General features: G+C 34.9%; 1 protein-coding gene across 1 annotated transcript; it reads left to right on the top strand.

Moving 5' to 3' along the window:
* Positions 1-617: 617 nt before the first annotated feature.
* On the top strand, positions 618-23969 carry LOC111052723 (leucine-rich repeat-containing protein 51). Its single transcript, XM_039441092.1, has 6 exons — positions 618-949; positions 4475-4589; positions 14855-14999; positions 19637-19841; positions 21236-21390; positions 23311-23969. The coding sequence occupies exons 3-6, from the start codon at positions 14983-14985 to the stop codon at positions 23519-23521; spliced, it is 588 nt and encodes a 195-aa protein (XP_039297026.1). The 5' UTR covers positions 618-949; positions 4475-4589; positions 14855-14982; the 3' UTR covers positions 23522-23969.
* The last annotated feature ends 1392 nt before the right edge of the window (positions 23970-25361 follow it).

Below are 25361 nucleotides of genomic sequence, written 5' to 3'. Positions count from 1 at the left end.
ACCTCCTTCTTCTTCTACTCTAAAACTCCACGTCAACCTCTGCCATCTTCTCCTCTCCTCTCACACCTCCTCCTTATTTCTCACCTCCACCTTTTCCTCCTCATTCAATACCTCCTTCTTCTTCTACTCTAAAACTCCACGTCAACCTCTGCCATCTTCTCCTCTCCTCTCACTCCTCCTCCACCTCCACCTCCTCCTCATCCACCTCCTCCTCATCCTCACCCTTCTCCACCACTTCCTCCTCCTCCTTCACCTCCACCACCTTCTAATCCTCCTCCTCCTTCACAACAAAACCGTATTCAACCACCGTCTGTTTGCTCAGTTGCGACTAACATTCATTGTGAACTCCATCCATATTTTCCTCCAGTTCTTCTTCTTCTCCTCGTTCTTCTCCTTCTTCTTCTTCTTCTCGTTCTTCTCCTTCTTCTTCTTCTTCTCCTTCTCCTTTTTCTTCATCTTCTTCTTCTTCACCTTCTCCTTCTCCTTCTTCTTCTTATCCACATTCTTCTTTTTCTCCTCTTCCTCCTCCTCTTCCTTCTTCTTCTCTTCCTCCTCCCCTCCTCCTCCTCCTCCTCCTCCTCGTTCTTCTCCTTCTTCTTCTTCTTTTCCTTCTCGTTCACATATACATATTGTTTTTCTTTGTCCCCATTCTTCTTCCACCACCTACCATTGTTCGCTGTGGATTATTCTCTTTTGTCAGCAGATTCGTCCTTTGTCCTTTTGCTGTGTCCTTGCCGACACATCCTTCCGTTTTGTTGTCCTGTGGTTGTTTGTTGACGTGGTCTGTCCTTCGGACTTTTATCAATGGCAGCCGGTGGTGGTAGTAGCACAAACAGGTTTTACTCGGTGTCAAACCCAACCTGGAAGACAAGTTTAGTGAAACTATTGAACGGATTTTGGAAAATCATCGTAGAGAAAACGAGGAAATTAATAAAAAACTGAAAGAATTGTGAGTGTTTTTAATGTTTCAACTATTTCTTATCATAATTTGTTGATGTTTTATCGAGGTTTGTAAATCTATGAAAGAATTGTGAGTTCTTTTTAATGTTTCAACTATTTCTTATAAATTTTTCATGTTTTTTCGAGGTTTGTAAATCTATATATATAAAAGCGAAATGGCACTCACTCACTTACTGACTGACTAACTCACTCACTCGTAGAACTAAAAATCTACCGGACCAAAAACTTTCAAATTTGGTAGGTATGTTCAGTTGGCCCTTTAGAGGCACACTAAGAAATCTTTTGGCAATATTTCAAATCTAAGGGTGGTTTTAAAGGGTTTAAAGTTCGTCTTTAGCATGTATATTCTTCTTCTTATTCTCTTAATTATAATTGAAAAATGTCCATACCATAATTATGTTAATATAGAACTATAATCTAGAGAGAGTACCTCTTCGAAACAGTTGTTAACTGGTAACTAAATTAATAATTTTGTCAGGTTGGCATTAAGTTGAGTTGACTTTGTTAGGTTGGCACCAAGTTGAAGATTAAATCCCGGAAAAATTGATTGGGCACTGCTACCTCAATCAGAGCTATTCCTGGGAATATTATATTACTAGCCGTCAGGCTCGCTTCGCTCGCCATATCCGTTTAGCCAGACGTTTAGTCTGGACCCCCGACTGGATCGTCCTAACATAATATGATAAAAATACTCAAATGAAAAATGAAGGCAAGCGAAGCGAGCCTGCTGATCTCATTCTTGGACGATCCAGTCGGGGGTCCAGGGGTGAAGCCCCCTGGCTCGACGGATATGGCGAGCGAAGCGAGCCTGACGGCTAGTGGTTCAATATTACAATACAGTAGGGAAACAATAGCGTAAGTAGATATTCCATGGTATAGGGAATTTATGTCGCAACTTTTACTGTTATCTCAAGCCGATTACTGTTGATTATTGTCAATTTTTACTGTTTTGTTGGGGTGATAGTGTATGAACGGCACAATTTGAGAGACTACTAGCGTCACACAGTTGCTTAGGAAAAACTATGTGGACTTTTGGCTTGAGATAACAGTAAAAGTTGCGACATAAATTCCCTATACCATGGAATATCTACTTACGCTATTGTTTCCCTACTGTATTGTAATATTGAACCACTATACCATGGGATATCTACTTCGTTATCTATGGGTATCTGCTATCGTTTCTCTGTGATATTATTTTGTAGATAAGGGCTACCTTATCTAGAAAGGTAACTCACTCTTTTTAAAGTTACATAAAAATTGAAAAGTATTCTTAAAATGTATGTATTTAGAGCTACTTACTTTTAGTAGCCACTTATTTGGATGTGATTTTTTGTGTAGTTGAGAAGTTGATATTGTGGTAAATATTAAATAAAAAGACTACATAACTGTCAAAGTAGAACTATTTAGATCTATATAGTGAGGGTTCACGTTATAATAGCAGTGTTTGATTAGCAATGGTATTGCTATCCTTGTCTACCATTCAACAAAGCAGATAGCGCTATCTCTTTCTCTCTTTGCTCTGTTGCCAGATCGTCCTTCAACAATGTAGAATTATCAATTCATTAACTAAATATTTCATCTTAATTTTGAAAATTCATTATGAATTATTGAAAAATATCATTACTTGCTGAATGAAACATAATTGATTTTTTAAACGAGAATGAACCTGTATCAACTATCGTCTATAGAAGGCATTGACAAGACGTGAGGTGGAGGAGGAGGAGAAGGAGGTGGAGAAGAAGAAGGAGGTGGAGAAGAAGAAGGAGGAGGAGGAGGAGGAGGAGGAGGTGGAATGGAGGGGAAGGAAGCAAAGAAGGATAGCAACACCAATGTTAATCAGATACTGCCATTATAATGTATAGAACAAGAACAACCACAACATGATACAGTATCAACACAATATGATACAGTATCATCTCAACTTGATACACAACACTGTGATTTGATACATTCGCTATCTGCTTTGTGGAATGATAGACAAGGCTTGCAACACTAATGTTAATCAAATACTACCATTATAACGTGGACCTCACTATAATATTAACTATACCATCTAGTACCGCTAGTATCGGGTATGAGAAAATTGTATTAAAACTAGAAATTGCATGTTTTTTTAAAATCAAATTACAGTCAGTCTGTAAAGGCCTGACTGACAAAGAGTAATTAAATTTCCCAAACTATAGCATTGTATGACATGCTGTAGATATAGTTTCTTCCTCCTAATATTTTCCTTATCATATTTCTATCCACCACCTTCTTCCTTCTATTCCATTCCTACTCTCCCTCTTCCTCCTGATTCTTTAGGAATTATTGTAGTATCTCCTGTAATATTCCTATTTTTTATATGCATGCAATTGGATCACCTGTCGTCATCATATCATACACTTTTTCCTGTCATTTCTTTTATTTTCTGCAACTCCTTCTTCTCACCCTTCTTCTTCTTCTTCTTCTTCTTCTTCTTCTTCTTCTTCTTCTTCTTCTTCTTCTTCTTCCTATTCTTCTTCTTTCTTCTTCTTCTTCTTCTTCTTCTTCTTCCTCTTCCTCTTCCTCTACCTCTCCCTCTTCTTCTTCCTCTGCTCCTTTAGCTGACATTTCCCGATACCTTTATGTTAGCACAAATTTTTTGTAGGTAGCCTACCCTTGCGTGAATTTATGAACAGTATGATAGAAAGTATTCTAATAGACCTGTCTATCAAATAATGTATTTCATGTCATACCTACATTTTTTGTCAATTTTTATTTTGCTCTTATTGTCTTGGAACATCCACTATTATGCTGAGAAAATTGTGAATATGCAGCAGTAGATTTTAGGCTTCAGTCTCTGAACTACTGTGCTGGTAGCTACATCTTTTCGTTTCCAATTTCTTTTACAACTTCTCCATCTTCTTCTCCTTCTTTTTTTCTTCTTCTTCTTTTTCTTTTCCTTCTTCTTCTTCTCCTCCTCAATCTTCTTCTTCTTCTTCTTCTTCTTCTTCTTCTTCTTCTTCTTCTTCTTCTTCTTCTTCTTCTTCTTCTTCTTCTTCTTCTTCTTCTTCTCCTCAATCTTCTTCTTCTCCTCAATCTTCTTCTTCTCCTCAATCCTCTTCTTCTTCTTCTCCTCAATCCTCTTCTTCTTCTTCTCCTCAATCCTCTTCTTCTTCTTCTTTTTCTCCTCAATCCTCTTCTTCTTCTTCTTCTTCTTCTTCTTCTTCTTCTTCTTCTTCTTCTTCTTCTTCTTCTTCTTCTTCTTCTTCTTCTTCTTCTTCTTCTTCTTCTTCTTTCTGTACTACTTCTTCTTCTTCTTCTTCTTCTTCTTCTTCTTCTTCTTCTTCTTCTTCTTCTCCTCCTCAATCTTCTTTTTCTTCTTCTTCTTCTTCTTCTTCTTCTCGTCATCCTTCTCCTTTTAGTACGGTACTTCTCTCATCAAAACTGCTGCATCTTCTATATTTTTCTATTCTACTGTATTCTTCTCATTAGAACAAACGACAAAACCAAATGTATTAGAAAGATTTTAAATAAATTTGAAATTTTCCAGACGTACCCACCCTCCGGAGGATATAGAAAAGCCTGAACTACCCTATACAAGTGACAGTGAAGAATTTGAGGAATTTGTGAAAGAGTCTACTATTAGAAATAAGAATCTGATCAAGGTAAGAAAAGAAGTTTGACATCTTCCAGTCATCTTGATATAGTATTATATAAATGTAAAATCCCCACATTTTAACAGTAGGCTATCTAATTTACATGGAGCCTATTTATAAGAACACTATATCCTATACTATTAAACGAGCAATTTCTGTTTATATGTTCAGATATTTAGATGTTTATATGTTTTCGCCCCACTTGGAAGTAATGAGCTGGTTTTCTTGCGTCATATGGAGGCCGAAAATGATTGTTTTCTGACCAGGCCGGTAAAAATTTTACGGCCCTAGGGCTGTAAAATAACCTTGAAGACAGCTGATTCTGATTTGATGTGAACGTGATTACAAAATGGTTTATGAAACGGAATCAGTTTATGCTTCTAGAATTATTGAATAAGTATTCTGCAATAAGATACTATCATTTTATTTGGATGAATAGAATACAGATAATATAAATAATATAAACTATTCAAATTCGATTTTCAGAGTAGGATAGAACTTCTAACCTAAACTTCCGAAGTCAACGACAACAAGCATTGTTGACGTTGACATTCAGATTGGTCAAATTTCAAGTGTGCTAAAACAGCTGATCAAAAAACTTTTCATTATTTGTGTTTATTATTCAAGAATCAAAATATTTATAATAATATCATCTTATTGTCATTTGGAAGAATAAAAAGTATAAACTCAACCTCTTACATGATTGAACATAATCTTTTGGTTATTTAGACAAATCAGAATAAAAAATAAAAATACTTGGACAATTTCCTGATATTCAGATTACCTCAGATTTGCTACAGCTATCACCTTCCTGTTTTGCTTTCGGAAGTGCCTAATAAACAATTATTCTCATATTAATATAGTTTATTTTTCTGTGTGGCGAAAAATAACGTTCTCACCATGGGCAAAAATGTTTTTTCGGCTCTCAATCTTTTCTAGTCCTCGGCTTGAGGCCTCGGACTTGAAAACCGATTTCGAGCCGGAAAAATCTCATTTTCGGCCCTAGGTGCGAAATATACTATTGTATTTCACCGGATCTCGAAAACAGCTCTAACGATTCGCACAAAATTCAGAACATAGTAGGCTTATAATATAAAAATTCATTGCACTAGGTCTCATTCCTGGGAAAACTCGCTGAAAGACATTAAAAGGATTTATTCATCCTTGGAAAAACAGCTGGTAATTTTGTCGTCTGTTGATGACTGAAGTTAGTGAGCGAGTGCCTGTGTGTGGGACTGAGACAAAATATGGCTGTTGAACTTTTGTAATCATTCAATCAGGTACTTAGTGCCGGTTGCAAAAAAGTCGGGCTATTTTCAATCCTGATTAATTCCAGTAGATCCATCTTTTTTTAATGGTCTTCTCTGATTTGGTTCACGTGAAATTAATCAGGATTGAAATTTAACCGGATTTTGTGCAGCCAGGCCTTTGTGAGGGAAATTTTTGCATTCCTCTGGGAATTAATCTCAATTTTTTATTCTTTTGTACTCCAGATCGAAGCTCGGTCCCCGATATTGTTCTAATGAACCGTAATAAAATATTATTTCACAATAATATTAAAGGGTTCTAAAAAAAAATAAGAATTATTTATCAAATAATAAGTTACAGTATGTTTGAAAGATCAAAGATCTCCTTTGAAATGAAAGTAACAATAAATTATGGCAAGTTTAAAAACGGTGGTGAATGATAAAAATTTGAAATATTGCAACGTACCTCTATTTAATTATAATGAGAACCTATAATTTACTCATAATATCAAAGAGAAAATATAGAACAGAAAAATATTCTATGGTATAGGTCGTTTATGTTCCAAATTTCTTCTCCAATTACTGTCGACTACTGTCTATGATTAGTGTGTTGTTGGGAGTGTAAGAGTGTAAGAAGGGCACAGTATGAGAGACTACCAGCATCACATAGCTTCACCAAAAACAACTACTAGGACTATCGGCTTCAGTTAACACTCACATTTGCAACATAGACACCCTATACACTGTCTATTATTAGTGTGTTGTTGGGAGTGTAAGAGTGTAAGAAGGGCACAGTATGAGAGACTACCAGCGTCACATAGCTTCACCAAAAACAACTACTAGGACTATCGGCTTCAGTTAACACTCACATTTGCAACATAGACACCTATACACTGTCTATTATTAGTGTGTGTTGGGAGTGTAAGAGCACAGATAAACTAAGTCCTATAGTATGGGACAGTACCTATATATGGTAAGAGTGTAAGAAGGGCACAGTATGAGAGACTACCAGCGTCACATAGCTCACCAAAAACAACTACTAGGACTATTGGCTTCAGTTAACACTCACATTTGCAACATAGACACCCTATACACTGTCTATTATTAGTGTGTTGTGGGAGTGTAAGAGTGTAAGAAGGGCACAGTATGAGAGACTACCAGCGTCACATAGCTTCACCAAAAACAACTATTAGGACTATCGGCTTCAGTAACACTCACATTTGCAACATAGACACCCTATACACTGTCTATTATTAGTGTGTGTTGGGAGTGTAAGAGCACAGATAAACTAAGTCCTATAGTATGGGACAGTACCTATATATGGTAAGAGTGTAAGAAGGGCACAGTATGAGAGACTACCAGCGTCACATAGCTTCACCAAAAACAACTACTAGGACTATCGGCTTCAGTTAACACTCACATTTGCAACATAGACACCTATACACTGTCTATTATTAGTGTGTTGTTGGGAGTGTAAGAGTGTAAGAAGGGCACAGTATGAGAGACTACCAGCGTCACATAGCTTCACCAAAAACAACTATTAGGACTATCGGCTTCAGTTAACACTCACATTTGCAACATAGACACCCTATACACTGTCCATTATTAGTGTGTTGTTGGGAGTGTAAGAGCACAGATAAACTAAGTCCTATAGTATGGGACAGTACCTATATATGGTAAGAGTGTAAGAAGGGCACAGTATGAGAGACTACCAGCGTCACATAGCTTCACCAAAAACAACTACTAGGACTATCGGCTTCAGTTAACACTCACATTTGCAACATAGACACCCTATACACTGTCTATTATTAGTGTGTTGTTGGGAGTGTAAGAGTGTAAGAAGGGCAGAGTCTGAGAGACTACCAGCGTCACATAGCTTCACCATAAACAACTACTAGGACTATCGGCTTCAGTTAACACTCACATTTGCAACATAGACACCCTATACACTGTCTATTATTAGTGTGTTGTTGGGAGTGTAAGAGTGTAAGAAGGGCACAGTATGAGAGACTACCAGCGTCACATAGCTTCACCAAAAACAACTATTAGGACTATCGGCTTCGGTTTACACTCACATTTGCAACATAGACACCCTATACACTGTCTATTATTAGTGTGTTGTTGGGAGTGTAAGAAGGGCACAGTATGAGAGACTACCAGCGTCACATAGCTTCACCAAAAACAACTACTAGGACTATCGGCTTCAGTTAACACTCACATTTGCAACATAAACGCCCTATACCATGGAATATCACCACACAGTATCAACACAAAATGATACAGTATCGCCTCAACTTGATACACAACACTACAATTTGATACAAAACTTCCAAACTTTGAATGAATTCTACAAACCATGGCATATTTTCTTATGCTATCTTTTCTCTATTATTATAACAACAAAATGACAACCTAATAATTAATTAATTGATTTCTATATTGATTGATACAATGAGTACATCATCAAAATGATAGGGAGAGAAAAAATAAGGTAACCTTGTGCTATTCCTCTCCCAAATTTAGATAAGGTTACACATAGTCCCAAATAGGTTGAGTCTTGTAGTTGTTCACTTCACAACATTTCAAGTTCTCAAGTATTCTCACAAAGTAGATTTTTTAATTCAGATGCTTCAAAAAAAACATAGATGTAATCCTGTATCTATGTAAAGTGTGTTCAATTTCCTGTAATGTATATTTTTGAGGAATAAAGCTAATTTGATTTGATTTGATTTGAATCATTAATGAGGATAAATAATAACTATTATATCAAACGAAAATCTCAATTGAATTCTGTAAATCAGCCCGAAGACTTCTGCTACTGCAAATAATGACAACAGGGTAAACAGCTAGATGGAAATTCGATGAGTGCTACTATACAAAAGTTATTTGTCAGTCCGGGAAATTTCCATCTGTAGGATAAATATACAAGTAGTTCTGTGAACAGTAGACCTCACGCAGTATTCTCATTTACAAGTACATGATTGAAACTATAGACCTTATGGAAATACAGCAATAGACTGGCTTCTCCACACATCTGTGTAATCACTTGTCAGCTGATTTATGATGAATAATTCTATAGTCTGATTTTTACTCTAATATTGGCGTATGAAGGAGGCTCCTTCTTCCTTTTATATTATCCTTGAAATGCAAAATTTCCAAAAACATTGTATATTGTCACCTGGTCATATGGGACATATATATGATTCATATATTTATCTCATATTGATCAGGATTTTAGAGTTTTATTTACGAAAAGTTTAATGAACGGTGTTTCTGCCTTTGAACAGTTTTGTCATCGACAGAAAGATTGTTTATTTCACTTGTTATCAAAATTATTGTAGTTTCTCTTTTGTTTTTCATAAACAAACGTGCTCGGCTTGTGCGACTGATAAAAATATGTATTTGAAATGGCTTCATGTTTGGCATTGACTGAGTTATATATTAATACCAAAATTTTACTAGTGGTGTGTGAGCTCGTTCGTTAGGACTGAGAGTAAAAGTCCGGCTGTTCTGGTGAAGGGGATAGATTTTGTTCTTGTTTTATAATACAGTTTTCCTGTCACAGTTCGGGCAGTTTAAAGAGAATTGTATTATTGAATAAGAAGGGATCTGAACCCACTTCATTAGATCAGTTTTTTTTATTTATTTTTCATTAATAATTAACGTCGCGATTAACCAGTGGATGCCAAATTGGGGGCCATTATCAAAAAGGTAGGTGACTACTGAGTCATTGCTTTAATTTTTCCATAACCACAACAAATTTATCTTCACTAGCAGCCAAGCGAGTAGCCCTTGAAATATTCATATTTTTATTGTTATTCATAATTATAATTATAATTCTAATTTTTTTGTACAAATAATTTATTGTTTTGTTTTAATTATCAAAACCAGTACGATCATTTCTTGTTTTCATTTCCCACCTTTTACATACTCGGTGTAGGCACATATTGCTTACATATTTAGTGGAGGTTTATCCTGCCATCCATATTGCTTTACATAATTGGTGGAGGCGCCGGGTATGTAAAAGGGTATGTTGGTCGTTCCTGAAAGTTTGGTGACAACTGTATTGAAACAATATCATGATTCTTTGCAGTTCGGGGGACATTTAGGGATAGATAAAACGTTGTCTAAAATCAAGGATAGGTATTATTGGCCTACTGTCAGGAAAGATGTAGTTGAGTATGTGAAATCATGTGAAGTTTGTCAAAAGGCAAAGGTGTCGAGGTTGAAACCGGCTGGATTTTTGAAACCTATAACAATTTCAGGTGAGCCTTTTCATACAATCTGTATAGATGCAGTTGGTCCATTATCGAAAAGTAATAATTGCCAGTATATTTTGGTAGCGGTAGATAGGACGACGAGATTCGCATTCTGTAAACCAGTGCACGCTGTTGATGCTAAGAATACTGCTAAGTTCATTTTAGATTTTGCGTCTTTATATGGATTACCTAAAGTTATTCACACAGATAATGGGTCAAATTTTCGAGCTGAAATTTTCAAGGATTTTGTGTATCATTGGGAGTAGAGCAGAAGTTCGGTTCTGCTTATATGCCTTCCACTCAGGGTGTAACAGAGCGGTATAATGACACTTTAGTAACTATGTTGCGATGTTACGTATCTGGTGATCAGTCTAATTGGGCGAGCTGTATTAGGCATGTATGTTTTTCTTATAATATAGCAGTTCAAGATTCAATTGGGTTTTCGCCGTATTACTTGGTGTTTGGATTCGTTCCTAGAAGTCCTGTGGATATTGCTTTCCTTCCTTCTTCTATTTGTAGGGATAGGTTAGAGGAGTTAAAATCGTTAGCAAAGGTCCGTGAGAGATTACCGGAGATATTAAGAGAAGTGCAGGAAAAACAAAAAGATAGTTTTGATAAAAGACATTACAATTGGTTGACGCTTTGTCTAGGGCGCCAGGGAAAAAGGTTATTGAGAACGATTTTTTTGAATTCTCTTTTGTCATTACGAGCGAAGAAATAATTCTCTACAGAATCAACTTATTAGAGATGATGCGCAAGAATCCGCTAACATGATTACTAGTATAAATATAGGATTATTGCAAAAACAGGATCCGTTTTTGAAAAAGATATATGACGCTTTGTTGGATTTAGAGTCAGCGGAGAGAACTATTGCACGAAAAGCTAGAAATATGTTTTAAGAGATGACATATTGTACTACAAGGAAGCACAGGTCAAAAGCGCAGCCTTATTTTTGTTGGTCGTTCATTGAGTGACAAACGTTATGATACTTTTAAACGTTCACTAATAGAAATTCATAATGAAGCTGTTATAAGACAATTATATTTTTGATGGATGAATTTATTTATTCACTTTTATTTTGACTTGAATTTATTTCTCAATAAAAATATAACTAGAGTATAAGTTTTTATATTCTGATTATTTATTGTATGATTGTGATTTTGTTTTCATATGACTCATATATTGTTCTGATTTCAGAATTGTTCCAGTATATATATATATAGGCCTATGCACTTCTAATAAATTGTATCATTTCTAGGTTTCTGATTAATAATATATGCTAACCAGCCAGTCCAGTTGTTAATTGTAATATTCACGTCGAGTTTATTAATATTATTGTAAACGTTTCTCTTGATTTTTTTTTATTACGATTTATTTGCGGTTGCTTCAAGTAGAGTTTTTTTTGTTTGTAAGAGGTTCTGTTACGCATAAACATGTCAATTATGGTACATTTTGCGTCATTTCTCATTCTCACGACTTTCACGGCGCAACTGGAGGCAGTCAGGGTCTTCGTGGGAGTTTTCTACAAGGAGCTACGTCACGCTGTAGCGTATGAATCATCGGTTCCACTAACATACGAGGTAGATTTCCCGGCAGCTCAGCTCGACATCTTGCAGGCGGAAAGGGTGTTCTGGCCTAACTGTCAACAAGAGGATTGCAGTTTAGCGGATGCGGTAGAAGTTTTGTATAATTCTACAAACGGAATTCTTCGCAACAGTCATGCTGCTTTCAACTCTTCAATTCGTTTGGGAACTCAAGCTTCACGAAAGACCAGAGCGATCGATGTTGTCGGCGATTTTCTTCATTTTTGTTGCGCGGTCGCGACGGATGGGGAACTTCATAAGCTGGAATTCAACGAAAAACATGTAGCTGATCACCTCAACGCATTCCAAGGGTTGGTTGCAGACGACCACAAAGATTTAATTCGGATTTCTCGCAACTTGAGGCAGTTTGCTGGAAATTTTTCTCAGCAATTTCACGATGCGTATAGCAAATTAACAGACAGTATGAGATTATTCGTACAACAGAATGTATCGGAGGAGAAAACACTGTTCACAAACCAGTTATTAATTTACATTTTTCACCTCTACTCACATGTAAATATTTTATCACGGCAGGAATTCATAAATACTGCGAAGGAACGCTGTGATAAAAAGCTTTTACCCTTTTCGCTGGTACACCCCAATTTATTACGTTCAGATCTCTTCAGATTGGAGAAAGGATATAAGTCGAAAGGACACCAGTTAGCTATACCTCTATCGGATTTGCAGCGATATTTTGATCTTCCACTTACGACTTGCGTGGTGAAGGAGAACTCCATGGTGTTTAGCTTAAAAGTACCGTTGGTCAGCATCGGCGGACAGTTTCAATTGCACAAGTATGTGAGGACACCTATGTATTTCGACGGCCAGATTTGTCAGCTTCAGCAGCAGGATTTCGTTTTGGCGCGGAGACAGGAGGACGGTGAGATTCAGGTCATCTCGGGAGATCATCTCTCTTCTTGTCGGGCACAGGACGATTTCTTATGCTATCTTCCGCGGCTGGTGCATGGAGGACATATGTCATCGAGATGTATGCATCACTTGTTTGCGGCGACAGAGCTGAAGGACATCCAACAATATTGCAGTTTAAGCTGTCGTCCAGCTAAGCAGGAGTTGGAGATCGTCGAATTTTCGCCTTCGGAGTATATCGTCGCGAATATACAGGCCAACACTACAGTCACTTGCGAAGGAGGTTCGTTTCATCATCTTCAACCTATTCCGGGAGCAATGTATGTGGTTTTACCCTGTCATTGCGAGATTTCGGTCGGCGGGAGAATAATGGTGAGAAAGACTTTTCCGTGTGACGCAAATGTTGATAAACAACCTCAGGTTCTCCATTACTTACCTTTGCATTGGGTTAAGTTTAATTCGTTGAAAATTGATGTTTTGCAACCGCATTTCAATCCTAATTTTGTTAATTTTAGCGAAATTTTAAAAACTGATATAGATATAAAGGTTCCGGAATTTACAGTTCAAGACGTAATATCGTCAGATATATTTCACAAAGTAGATCTTCCAAATTCTTGGGGAGATGTTGTAAATTCCTCTAGTTTTGTTTTTTATATATTATTTGGCTGGTTAGGGTTTTTAACTTTATTCTGTGCATATTTAGGCATCAAGTTGTATGTGTGTAAATTATCTGCTGTAACGGTAGCACAACCCAAGATACATATAATCGATAGTTAGGAGTTATATAGTTACTTTTTGATGGATTAACTGTTTTATTGTTTTTTTTTCTTGACTATAATTATAGTTATGAGTCATAATGTACTTATAAAGTTTTTTTTTTTCTCGATTTTTATTGCAGCTTTTGAAGTAGTTCAATGTTGATTCACAAATAAATTATTGTCAATTGAGATTTTCTTTTCATAATAAGTTGAATATTCATGTATATTAATGGGTATAATATTGAAAGTTAGTTTCATATATAATCAATGTTATTGTGCAGCATTGTTTCATTTTGATTTTGATTTGAATGTTTGTAATTAGTTTGAGTAACCTACCTTTCTATGTAAATGTTTGATTTCAATGTATAGTAGCATTATCAAGTCAATCAGGCACACGTTTGTTTCCGAGTATATTATTTTGTTTAATCATTATTATTTTTTTTTGTTCCCCTCTTGACACAGACTCAGGGACGAGTCTTTCAGCGGGATGGGTGATGTGTCACCTGGTCATATGGGACATATATATGATTCATATATTTATCTCATATTGATCAGGATTTTAGAGTTTTATTTTACGAAAAGTTTAATGAACGGTGTTTCTGCCTTTGAACAGTTTTGTCATCGACAGAAAGATTGTTTATTTCACTTGTTATCAAAATTATTGTAGTTTCTCTTTTGTTTTTCATAAACAAACGTGCTCGGCTTGTGCGACTGATAAAAATATGTATTTGAAATGGCTTCATGTTTGGCATTGACTGAGTTATATATTAATACCCAAAATTTTACTAGTGGTGTGTGAGCTCGTTCGTTAGGACTGAGAGTAAAAGTCCGGCTGTTCTGGTGAAGGGGATAGATTTTGTTCTTGTTTTATAATACAGTTTTCCTGTCACAGTTCGGGCAGTTTAAAGAGAATTGTATTATTGAATAAGAAGGGTATTATTGAATAAGAACCCACTTCATTAGATCAGTTTTTTTTATTTATTTTTCATTAATAATTAACGTCGCGATTAACCAGTGGATGCCAAATTGGGGGCCATTATCAAAAAGGTAGGTGACTACTGAGTCATTGCTTTAATTTTTCCATAACCACAACAAATTTAATCTTCACTAGCAGCCAAGCGAGTAGCCCTTGAAATATTCATATTTTTATTGTTATTTCATAATTTATAATTATAATTCTAATTTTTTTGTACAAATAATTTATTGTTTTGTTTTAATTATCAAAACCAGTACGATCATTTCTTGTTTTCATTTCCCCACCTTTTACATACTCGGTGTAGGCACATATTGCTTACATATTTAGTGGAGGTTTATCCTGCCATCCATATTGCTTTACAATATACGTCGACGCGCAATTAAAAAAGGAACATACCTGTCAAATTTCATGAAAATCTATTACCGCGTTTCGCCGTAAATGCGCAACATATAGACATATAAACATTCAAACATGAAGAGGAATGACAAACCGTCGACTTGAATCTTAGTCCTCACTTCGCTCGGTCAATTAATAAGGATATGAATGATTTTCTCAAATTGTTTTGTATTTTTTCTGATCTCCAGGACTTGGAGCTGTCTTCAGCCAGACTACGCACTAGTGCTATATACTCGCCAACCGAGCATCTACTAGAAAGGGCCAAAACAAAATATATTCAATATTTGAACAGCAAGGGCTGTGGAATGGACAGGCAATGATTACATCAGCTAAGTAAGTGATATTACAATTTTTTTAATCTAAAATTTGCGTATTTATTATAAAATTTTAGGAACATCCACTTAAATTTGATACTTTTTTATTCATTTACATCGAGTATACAAGTCAAACTCTATTATTATAGCTCAACACTTGAATAATTGAAATTGAAAAATAATAAAGTTAGCGATAAAATCATAAATTTGAATGACTATCATTCTTAGGGTCGTATGCACGGTTTAGGTTACGCTTATCTATCTAGTATCATCCATAATCTATAAATATCGGGGGACCGAGCTTTGCTCTGGAGTGTAAAAGCATAGAAAATTTGTAACGAAAGATTTAATTTAAAGTTTATATTTATCTATTCATTTCCTCAGTTGTACAATTATTTTTACAGTTATATGAGGAGGCACAACGCAAAGGGCTTATGCCCTTTTCAAATTTATACTACAGTCCAAATCAAAATCTAGGTTAAGCTACTATCACTCATCAAAATAACAATTTATTCACACTTCAAAAAACAAACACATCATCAATTACAATAATAGATATACTATAAATTCTATTTACTATGATTTACTATGTTTGCTACAATATTTGTTTATAACTATTCTACACTAACAGCATCTAGTTACTATTTTGGACTTTCTGAAGTAAACATGTTTTCTAAAAAAAGAGAAATAAACAAAAATAAGTTTCTCTTGCTGAATTTTTCTTCTCGTGAGATCAGCTGGATGATCCCACACATGCACTCGTTCACTCTCTTCCATTACGGTATCGACAGACGACAAAATTTCCAGCTGTTTTTCCAAGGACGTATTTATCCTTTTAATGTCCTTCAGCGAGTTATCCAAGGGTTGAGACCCAGTGCAATCGAATCTTCATATCATAAACCTACTTTGTTCCAAATTTCGTGAAAATCGTTAGAGCCGTTTTCGAGATCCGTTGAACATAAATATATACCCATATAACCACATAACCATATAAATAAATATATAGAAATCGCTCGCTTAATATAATAATATCTATATATAATAAGGAAAGAACTGGCTTATAGTTGTAGGGGATAGGAAATTCACTTATGACGCATCATCACGTCTCAACTACTCAACTCATTAACTTCACATTTTGCATATACATTCTTTATTCACCGAGGATGGTTATAGGTCTATTTTAAATTCTTCAAGATCTCAGTAGGTAAAGTTTTTGATGAAACCCTTGTGGAGCACAGTCTACCTGCTGGTTGTTTAATAAATGTCATATTAAAGACTAGGGTACCAAAAATATTTATTTTATATAAGTAATAAACTGAATTTGAGAGCAAATAGCAATATATTCTTCAAGAATATTTATTTTCAAGTAATAGGCTAAATTTTATAGCAAATAGCAATATATTCTACAAAGAATATTTGTTCTATATATTTATTTTCAAGTAATATGCTACATTTTAGAGTGAATATGTTGCAGAAACTATTTTCCTACCTTTAATAATATCGGTGTGCTGAAGACTTTCAACTTCACAAAGAAATAAGAACTCTTGTAACCATCTTGAAGGACATATTCTGACATTTCAAATTTGTAACACATACATTGATTTTTCTGTATCCTCTCTTGTTTTTCTTCTCTTTCTTCTATGCACTTTTTCCTCTAGTTGCACTCATTGTAACACCTTTTATATATTTCATAAATCATGTTCCACCTTGATAAACCTGTCTTTTATTTGAAGGAAGCTTATTCAATAGCCTCCATACATAAAGCTCATTGAAGAAGTGCTAGAGCTTTATGTGTTAACTTTGCAAAACTCTTTGATAATAAATTCAAATTCAAATTTTCACTGCACAAAGAAGCGGCTTTCAATGACCTTTTTTGGAGTTTAAACCAGACAAACGAGCAGTTTTGAACTATTATATTTCATTTTTTTCAATGTCACCCAGTACTTCAAGTTCAGTCCATGTAGAATTTTTTAGTTGCATCAAGTCTGGGTTACAAACAGGGCTCAAGTTAATTTTGTAACAGTTTTTATGAGTTGGGTTTTCTACTGTAAAAATTTTAAGAAAGTTGTATTAATCTCAATTATTGTAGCCTGCTTTTGTTATCGGATGGGCACGTTGTGTCAACTGTCGGTCCCGGCTGAAGTATGACAGTCGTAAGGCCCATTGACGGCTTAAATTATATATATTCAGGCGGTGGGACCTTCCCGCAAGGGACTCCCCACCAACAAAAGCCATACGAATTTACTTTTTACTATTTATTAATTCTCAATTTGTGATTCGACTCTATAGTATAACATGCATGATTAAATCATCTGAATATTTTTGTTTGAATTCTAAAATAGTTTGGTATTGTAATTTATTAAGATTACATCACGTTGGTTTTTCTACTAGACGTACTAATACTTACATATTAATTGTATGTTGTATTATCAACTCTTTATAAGACAATTATTATTCCAATCTACATCTCTGGAAACAATATTGAATGTTGCTGATGAATAGCTGAAATTATAATAATATTCGATTACAGTCACTCAATAAAAATATTTAAAATATATAACAGTAAATTATATTATATATTATATAATTGTATATAATAAATAAATTATATAATTGTTCCATATCATAGTAGTCCAGAATCACAGTATTGAAATTATATACTAGGCATCGCTTTTTTACAATAATTGTTTTAAAATCATGAACTCAGTGTTAGACATGAAATTCAAACAAGAAAAATATTTAAAATAAAATTTTATAAAACAATATGCAGCCTTGGACGTGGGCGTAAGTATAATATTATAAATACTAGGTATTACCTATAGGTACCTGTATCAATAAATTTAAATCATCAATAATATTGATGATTGAATAATTTTATTCATTTTCTTCAGTTTAATCATTGAATAAGAATACTGAAATTTATGCTTCCTCCATATGTTTTTCTGTATGATTCTACCTAGCATTTATTCCGCATCGAAATTATCTTTATTCCTGTAGATCTTTATCTACAATGTTTATCTTTACATACCGTAACGGTTTATATCATAGGTGTATTCATCATAAGGATTTGTAGATTTGGGAAATCTGTCTTGGTAATTTTTAATAATGTATTTCATCAAGGCTACGTCAGTTGAAAATAATTTTTCCTACAGTTACGTTGAAAAGTGGCCATTGCTGCACTGATTACAGAACGCAAAGAATCACTTTTCCGCTCTAGTGCGGGAAAAATTTTTCTGCACTCCAGATTTGCAACATGGCAACGCAAAATACTTAGTAGGTTATATGGAGCAACAGTGCAGCAAAATCAAAATGAAGTTGGTAACAGTGACTGCTGTGGCTGCTATAGTGAGCAGAGGTGCAACCAAGCACAACGCGCTAATTATTATTCATTATATATTATAACCAAGGACAACGAGGACTTTAGGATTTTAGGATTAAGGTTTTTATCAATAATAAAATTACACAGAAAAACATTTGATGGATTTCAGGCAATTTTACCCATAATTACCCACTTTTCATATTCAATGGTAACTGTAGGAAAAACTTAATGTGAAATACGTGCGCAAAGTTCCTCTGCTGCACTCAAGAAACCATTCCGCCCTCGCCTACGGCTCGGGCGTAAACGTTTCTTTCGGTGCAGCAAACTGTCACTTTGCGCACTAGTTGCACAAATAACTATTAAAATAGGGTACTATAGAATTATTTTTAACTATCTTTTTAAATAAATTCCGTACATATTTTATTGGTCATAAATATTCCCAGAAATATTGCCGGCCAGATAGCCGAGCGTTGTGTAAAGCCAGGATAGCGTTGTGTGTAATGAAAAGAATAATAATGATAGGATGAGTGGACGGCAGTTTTAGGTGGGCTCCGAACCACCAGGAAGCGATTGAACTCGTATATGGTATTAAGAGGAGTTCGGTTCTTAAAGTGGTCACCCTTACAACAGGAGTAGCAGGCGAATGGAGCTTAACTTTCATATTGAAAGTTTATCAGCACGACCTATACACCAATCGCTTTCCTAAGCTATCATTCTCTATTATTGAACAAAAATATATGTTTCCTATTATGTTTTTTTTTCAACCATTTGTAAAATCAAAAATCATTCACTTGTATAAGAATTAAGAAAAAAAAATCTTATAAAAAAATGACAGGGCCCAGTGATATCACTAGTCCTACTACGGTATGACTATAGTCATTATTATGTAACAACCATGAAATGAATTCCAAGATCTACTGGTAAATAAGAACATGAAATATACCGCTCTTTATTTAAAAATAGTTAGTCTACTTGAAACTAAAAACCAATTATATTTCAGGCTAGTAGGCTAAGATCCAAAAAACTGGCCTAACTCCATATTACTTGGCAAAGACCAATAATTATTGTTTCTTCGTCTTCTTCTTCTTCTTCTTCTTCTTCTTCTTCTTCTTCTTCTTCTTCTTCTTCTTCTTCTTCTTCATCACCATCTTCTATTTCTTCTTCTTCTCAAATAACATGTATTTTGATCCATTCATGTACCCTTTTATATGAAATGAAAATAATATGATATTCTAATGAACCTGTTCATCAATAGTGTAGACTATTAGTTATTTCATGTCATATCCTTTTTTCAATTATTTGTTTCGATTCTAGAACCTTTTGATATTATCTTCCAGGTTACTGAGATCCAACGAAACAGGTCCACCTCTCGATTACTCGTTCAAAAGTTTGTCATCCATAGAAGAGCTGAAAATGCAGCGACCCAGACGTGGAGTGAAGAGATACCGCAAAGCATCGACTGGCAGATATAATTGCACCGCCCTCAGACTAAATAACAATCAACTGGTCTCTGTACATGGAATACATGCTGTCGCTTATCAGGTAATTCTATTAACTATAGCGAGGTCCACGTTATAATTGCAGTATTTGATTAACATTGGTGTTGCTATCCTTGTCTATCATTCCACAAAGCAGATAGCGAATGTATCAAATCATAGTGTTGTGTATCAAGTTGAGATGATACTGTATCATATTGTGTTAATACTGTATCATGTTGTGGTTGTTCTTGTTGTATAGTGAGGTCCACGTTATAATGGCTGTATTTGATTAACATAAGTGTTGCTATCCTTCTTTGCTTCCTTCCCCTTCATTCCTCCACTCTTCTGCTCCACCTCCTCCTTCTCCACCTCCTCATCCTCCTCCTCCTCCTCCACCACCATTGATATCAACTGGATTTGTAGGCTATATGGAATAGAATTTATGCTCTAGCTTATAAGGTACCTATTACATTAGTTTGTAGAATTTATTGTAGATGTAGATTAATAATGTTTCATTAATTTTTAAAATTTTCTTTTTTATCTTATTTTTTTGGAATATCACCTCCACTTCAACACAGGCTTCAGTTATGAGTATGTTGATAAATTACTTACATCATTTTATTTATTGTTTCTTGTAATTTTATCTTGTACTTCTTGTATTTTTCGTGCGAAAAATATTTTTACTTTCCTTGCCCTATCACCATAGGTAAGGAGAGTATTGCTTTCCGAAAAAAATTAAGGTACCCCAATTTCCAAATTTCTATACGTGTATGAGTGTATGTGTGTCTGTGTACACGATATATCATCTCCCAGTTAACGTAATGAATTGAAATTTGGAACTTAAGGTCCTCACACTATAAGGATCCGACACGAACAATTTCGATCAAATGCAATTCAAGATGGCGGCTAAAATGGCGAAAATGTTGTCAAAAACAGGGGTTTTTGCGATTTTCTCGAAAATGGCTCCAACGATTTTGATCAAATTTATACCTAGAAAAGTCATTGATAAGCTCTATCAACTGCCATAAGTCACATATCTGTAAAAATATTTCAGGAGCTCCGCCCCATCTATGCAAAGTTTGATTTTAGATTTTCAATTATCAGGTCTCAGATATAATTCAAACGGAAAAAATTGAGCATTAAAATCTCCACAATTAATGTTCAGTAACATTTTCACCTAAAATTGAAAATAAGCTCGAAATTCGAGAAAATGTGATTATTCAATTGCAAACTGTTGGCAACTGTTGATTCTATTAAATCATTCACTATGAAGAGATAGCAGACCTAGTGTGTCTCCAGCGTTATTGTCCTGTCACCAGCTGGCTCAGATCTTTGAATAGTAGACTTGAGATGCGCGCGTGAACACTAGCGTCATGTGATCAATTTTCATAACGGAAAGGAAAGTTGTGTGAGTGCGCCACACCAGATTTTTAATCTTAATTTTGTCATATTTTTCAGTTACTAGAGCACCCAGAGACGCTGACTTGGCTGGATCTTTCCTTCAATAGAATAACTGTAGTACCACCGGAGATAACCTCTTTCAATGCTCTCAAAATCTTATATCTACATGGAAATCAGTTATCGGATTTGAACTCAACTCTGAGGCCATTGAAGTGAGTGAAATAACATTATATAAGAGTGAAACAAGTTCAGAAGTATGTGAAAAAAGATCCAAGTTCATTCCGAACTGCGATATATTAATACACTAGTAGTTCTGTGAACAGTAGACCTCGCGCTCAGTAAGTTACATTGACCTGTTGTTATGTTTCCTCAAGAATTAATAAATAGTTTATCAATTCAAAATGCCTAGAAAAAATCCTAAATAAATATAGAGCGTTCTGTCCTATTGTACCGTGACATGTAGTCCCGGAATGTGAGTGTGAGCGCTGTTATCAGGTCTGACTGCAACTGTCTACAACGTTGATGGAAAGATACAATTTTCAAGATATTCGATGTTTTTGAACGGGTAGTATTATAGTCAACTGTCTACTAACGTTGATGGAAAGATAAATTTTCAAAATGTTCGATGTTTTTGAACGGGTAGTATTATAGTCCACTTGTCAGCTGATTTATGATGAATAATTCTATAATCTGATTTTTACGGGAATATTGGCGTATGAAGGAGGCTAATTTTTCCTTTTATATTATCCTTGAAATGCAAAATTTCCAAAAACCTTGTATATACGTCGACGCGCAATTTAAAAAGGAACATTCATGTCAAATTTCATGAAAAACTATTACCGCGTTTCGCCGTAAATGCACAACATTTAAACATTAAGAGAAATGCCAAACCGTCGACTTGAATCTTAGACCTCACTTCGCTCGGTCAACTATTTTGATTCTCGAACAACCACCATGCCATTTACAGATGAAAATAGATTGGAAGTTTTTTTTTAATAATTCAGAATTACACAACTTACAGAAAAGTAGCACAGGCTTATAAGCCCAAAACGGTTCCAATTCTAATTTATACAACAGTCCAAGTTGCATTTGTTTAAAAGCTTATTAATGAATAATTATTATTAAACGAAAATCCAAATTAAATGTTGTAAATCACCCCGAAGACTTGTGCTACTGCAAATATTGACAACAGGATAAACAGCTATTTGAATTTTCATCGAATTTCCATCTATCTGTTTACCCTGTTGTCAATATTTGCAGTAGCACAAGTCTTCGGGGTGATTTACAGCATTTATTTGGGATTTTCGTTTAATAATAATTATGAACAAAATATATATTGTTTATAAATAATTAACTAGAATATGTTGTATGGAACATCAAATTAGTGAGATAGTATTTGAGTTAAAAAGAAGGTTTCTATTCTTTCAAAAGTTTATATGTATAATCCTATACTATTAAACGAGCAATTTCTGTTTGTATGTTTGGATGTTAAGATGTTTGTATTTCACCGGATCTCGAAAACGGCTCTAACGATTCTCACGAAATTCAGAACATAGTCGGCTTATAATATAACAATTCGATTGCACCAGGTCTCATCCCTGGGAAAACTCGCTGAAGGACATTAAAAGGATAATTATTATTCATTCTTGGAAAAACAGCTGATAATAATTATTTTGTCGTTTGTTGATGATGGAAGTGAGTGTGCGAGTTCATGTGTGTGGGACTGTGTCAAAATTATGACTCAGCTGTTGAGCTTTTGTAATCATTCAATCAGGTACTTAGTGCCGGTTGCAAAAAAGCCGGGTTATTTTCAATCCTGATTAATTCCAGTAGATCCATCTTTTTGAAATGGTCTTCTCTGATTCGGTTCACGTGAAATTAATCAGGATTAAAATTTAACCGGCTTTTGTGCAACCGGGCCTTCTCTTTTGCATTCCTCTGGGAATTAATCTCAGTTTACTGTGATTAGATAGAACATTTCTGTATGAACTATGAATGTTATTAGTTAATTACTTCTTTCGTAATAATTTTTTTATGCTTTTGTACTCCAGAGCGAAGCTCGGTCCTCGATATTTTATATTTATAGATCGAAATCCATAAAAGTTTTAACATTATTTTTGTTTGATTTATAGGTGTCTTGAAGAGCTCTACAGCCTAACCCTACATGGAAACCCTTTAGAGGAACGTAAGGGTTACAGGGCAAGGGTTCTGGTGAATCTAGCACAACTGAAATCCCTGGACTTCAACAATGTGACGTCAGCTGATAGAAAACGCGTCATCGCGCGTCAAGAAGCTGCGTCAGCAAAATCAACTGGACGCTGTCGGTTATCGGCGTTTGTCTGACCGCCGTTCCGATAAGAAACGTGTGTAGTCTTATGGGAGCTTTCACATTGAGCTGGTTTTTGAAACGTGTGTAGTCTTATGGGAGCTTTCACATTGAGCTGTTTTTTGAAACGTGTGTAGTCTTATGGAAGTGTTCACATTGAGCGGATTTTTGAAACGTGTGTAGTCTTATGGTAGCGTTCACATTGAGCAGGTTTTTGAAACGTGTGTAGTCTTATAGAAGCGTTAACATTGTGAGGGTTTTTGGAAAGTGTGTGGTCTTGAGGAAGTGTTCACATTGAGCGGGGTTTTGAAACGTGTTCTCATGGGAGCGTTCAGATAGAACGGGTTTAGGACCTTTCACATGGAGCAAGTTTTTAAAACGTGTATAGTCTGATGGGAGCTTTCATATGGAGCTGGTTTTTGAAACGTGTGTGGTATTATGGGAGCGTTCACATGGAAAGGTATTTTGAAATTTGTTTGATCTTATGAGAGTATTCATACTTGGAGGTTTTTTAACAAGGTGGTTTTATGTTAATGTCCCACAGGTAGCTGAAACTTGTGTGGTTTTATTCAAAGAGTAACCCGTGCTCCGCAAGGGTCCATTTTAGAACTTGACAAACTGAAAACTTTGACGTACTGAAATCTTGGAGAATTGAAAATAGGCCTATCCTCGGTTAATTAATATCTATATATACAATATTTCAAGTTAATGAGTTGAGTAGTTGAGACGTGATAATGCGTCATTCGTGAATTTCCTATCCCGTAATTGTATAAGCCAGTTCTTTCCTTTATTATAGTAATAGATGACAGGTTTTCTAAATGATGGGATATTATAAGAGTGTCACAGATTAATTGATTGATTGATTGAGTACTTTATTTATGTAGATTACAATATATACTGGCTTATACACTTATATACAATAGCTTACAATACAGCAACATTATAGATGAATTTACATAATATAGACTAAGAAAATAATTATTGAACTGTATATGATATGAAAAAGCAATTTGTAATAACTATAGATAATATTGTAATGCATTTACATAAATTGGCGGAGCTTTGGACATATCAATGTCCATTCTTCGGAAAGAATATTAAAAATATCCTCCCCACTAACTCTCTACCTACACAGGGAGGTGTTTTGAAAATTATTGGGTTTTGAGAGCGTTTACATTGGTTTTTTGTATAATATTGTATCCAAGGGAAACGTTCACATGGGTGGTTTTATGAAAAGCATTGGGTCTTATGGAAGCATTTTATGTATTTTTCTTTCTGCATTTTCTTACCTCGATTTTGACTCTGAAAATCAGAAAGGATAGATAGCTTTTGAACAATAGTGAGATTCAAGTTGTAACTGTCAGTATTGGTTATATGGGAAACAGTGATGTTATCCTATAAGGCATGCTGACAGTTTCAAGTAACTCTCACTATAGTTAGGTCCACGTTATAATGGCAGTGGAGAAAGATAGGAGAACAACGTTGCCGAACCTCTGTCTTGTCAATGCCTTCTATAGACGGTAGCTGATACAGGTTTATTGATGTAATATTAACTGTTCATTCCAGTTTAAAATAATCAATCATATTTTATTAAGCAAGAAATTGAATTTTTCGATAATTTCATAATCTATTTTCATGATAAATATGAAATATTTTGTTAATTAATTTTTCAAATAAGTGCAATATTTCTAAAGTTTTTAATTTTTTGTGATACATTCTGTGATTCATTTAGAGTATAAAATCAACCTTCAAAATTCAAAATTTTGAATCATCATTCCTGGACCGAAAATCAAGTAACGAAGCAGTGTGTGATTACATAACCTTATCTTTTGGACAATATTAACATTTTATCAAAAT

Source organism: Nilaparvata lugens, chromosome 14, assembly GCF_014356525.2.
Source record: "Nilaparvata lugens isolate BPH chromosome 14, ASM1435652v1, whole genome shotgun sequence".
Classification (NCBI taxonomy): Eukaryota; Metazoa; Arthropoda; class Insecta; order Hemiptera; family Delphacidae; genus Nilaparvata; species Nilaparvata lugens.
The sequence above is the reverse complement of the archived record's forward strand: the minus strand, read 5'-3'. Positions and strand labels throughout refer to the sequence as shown.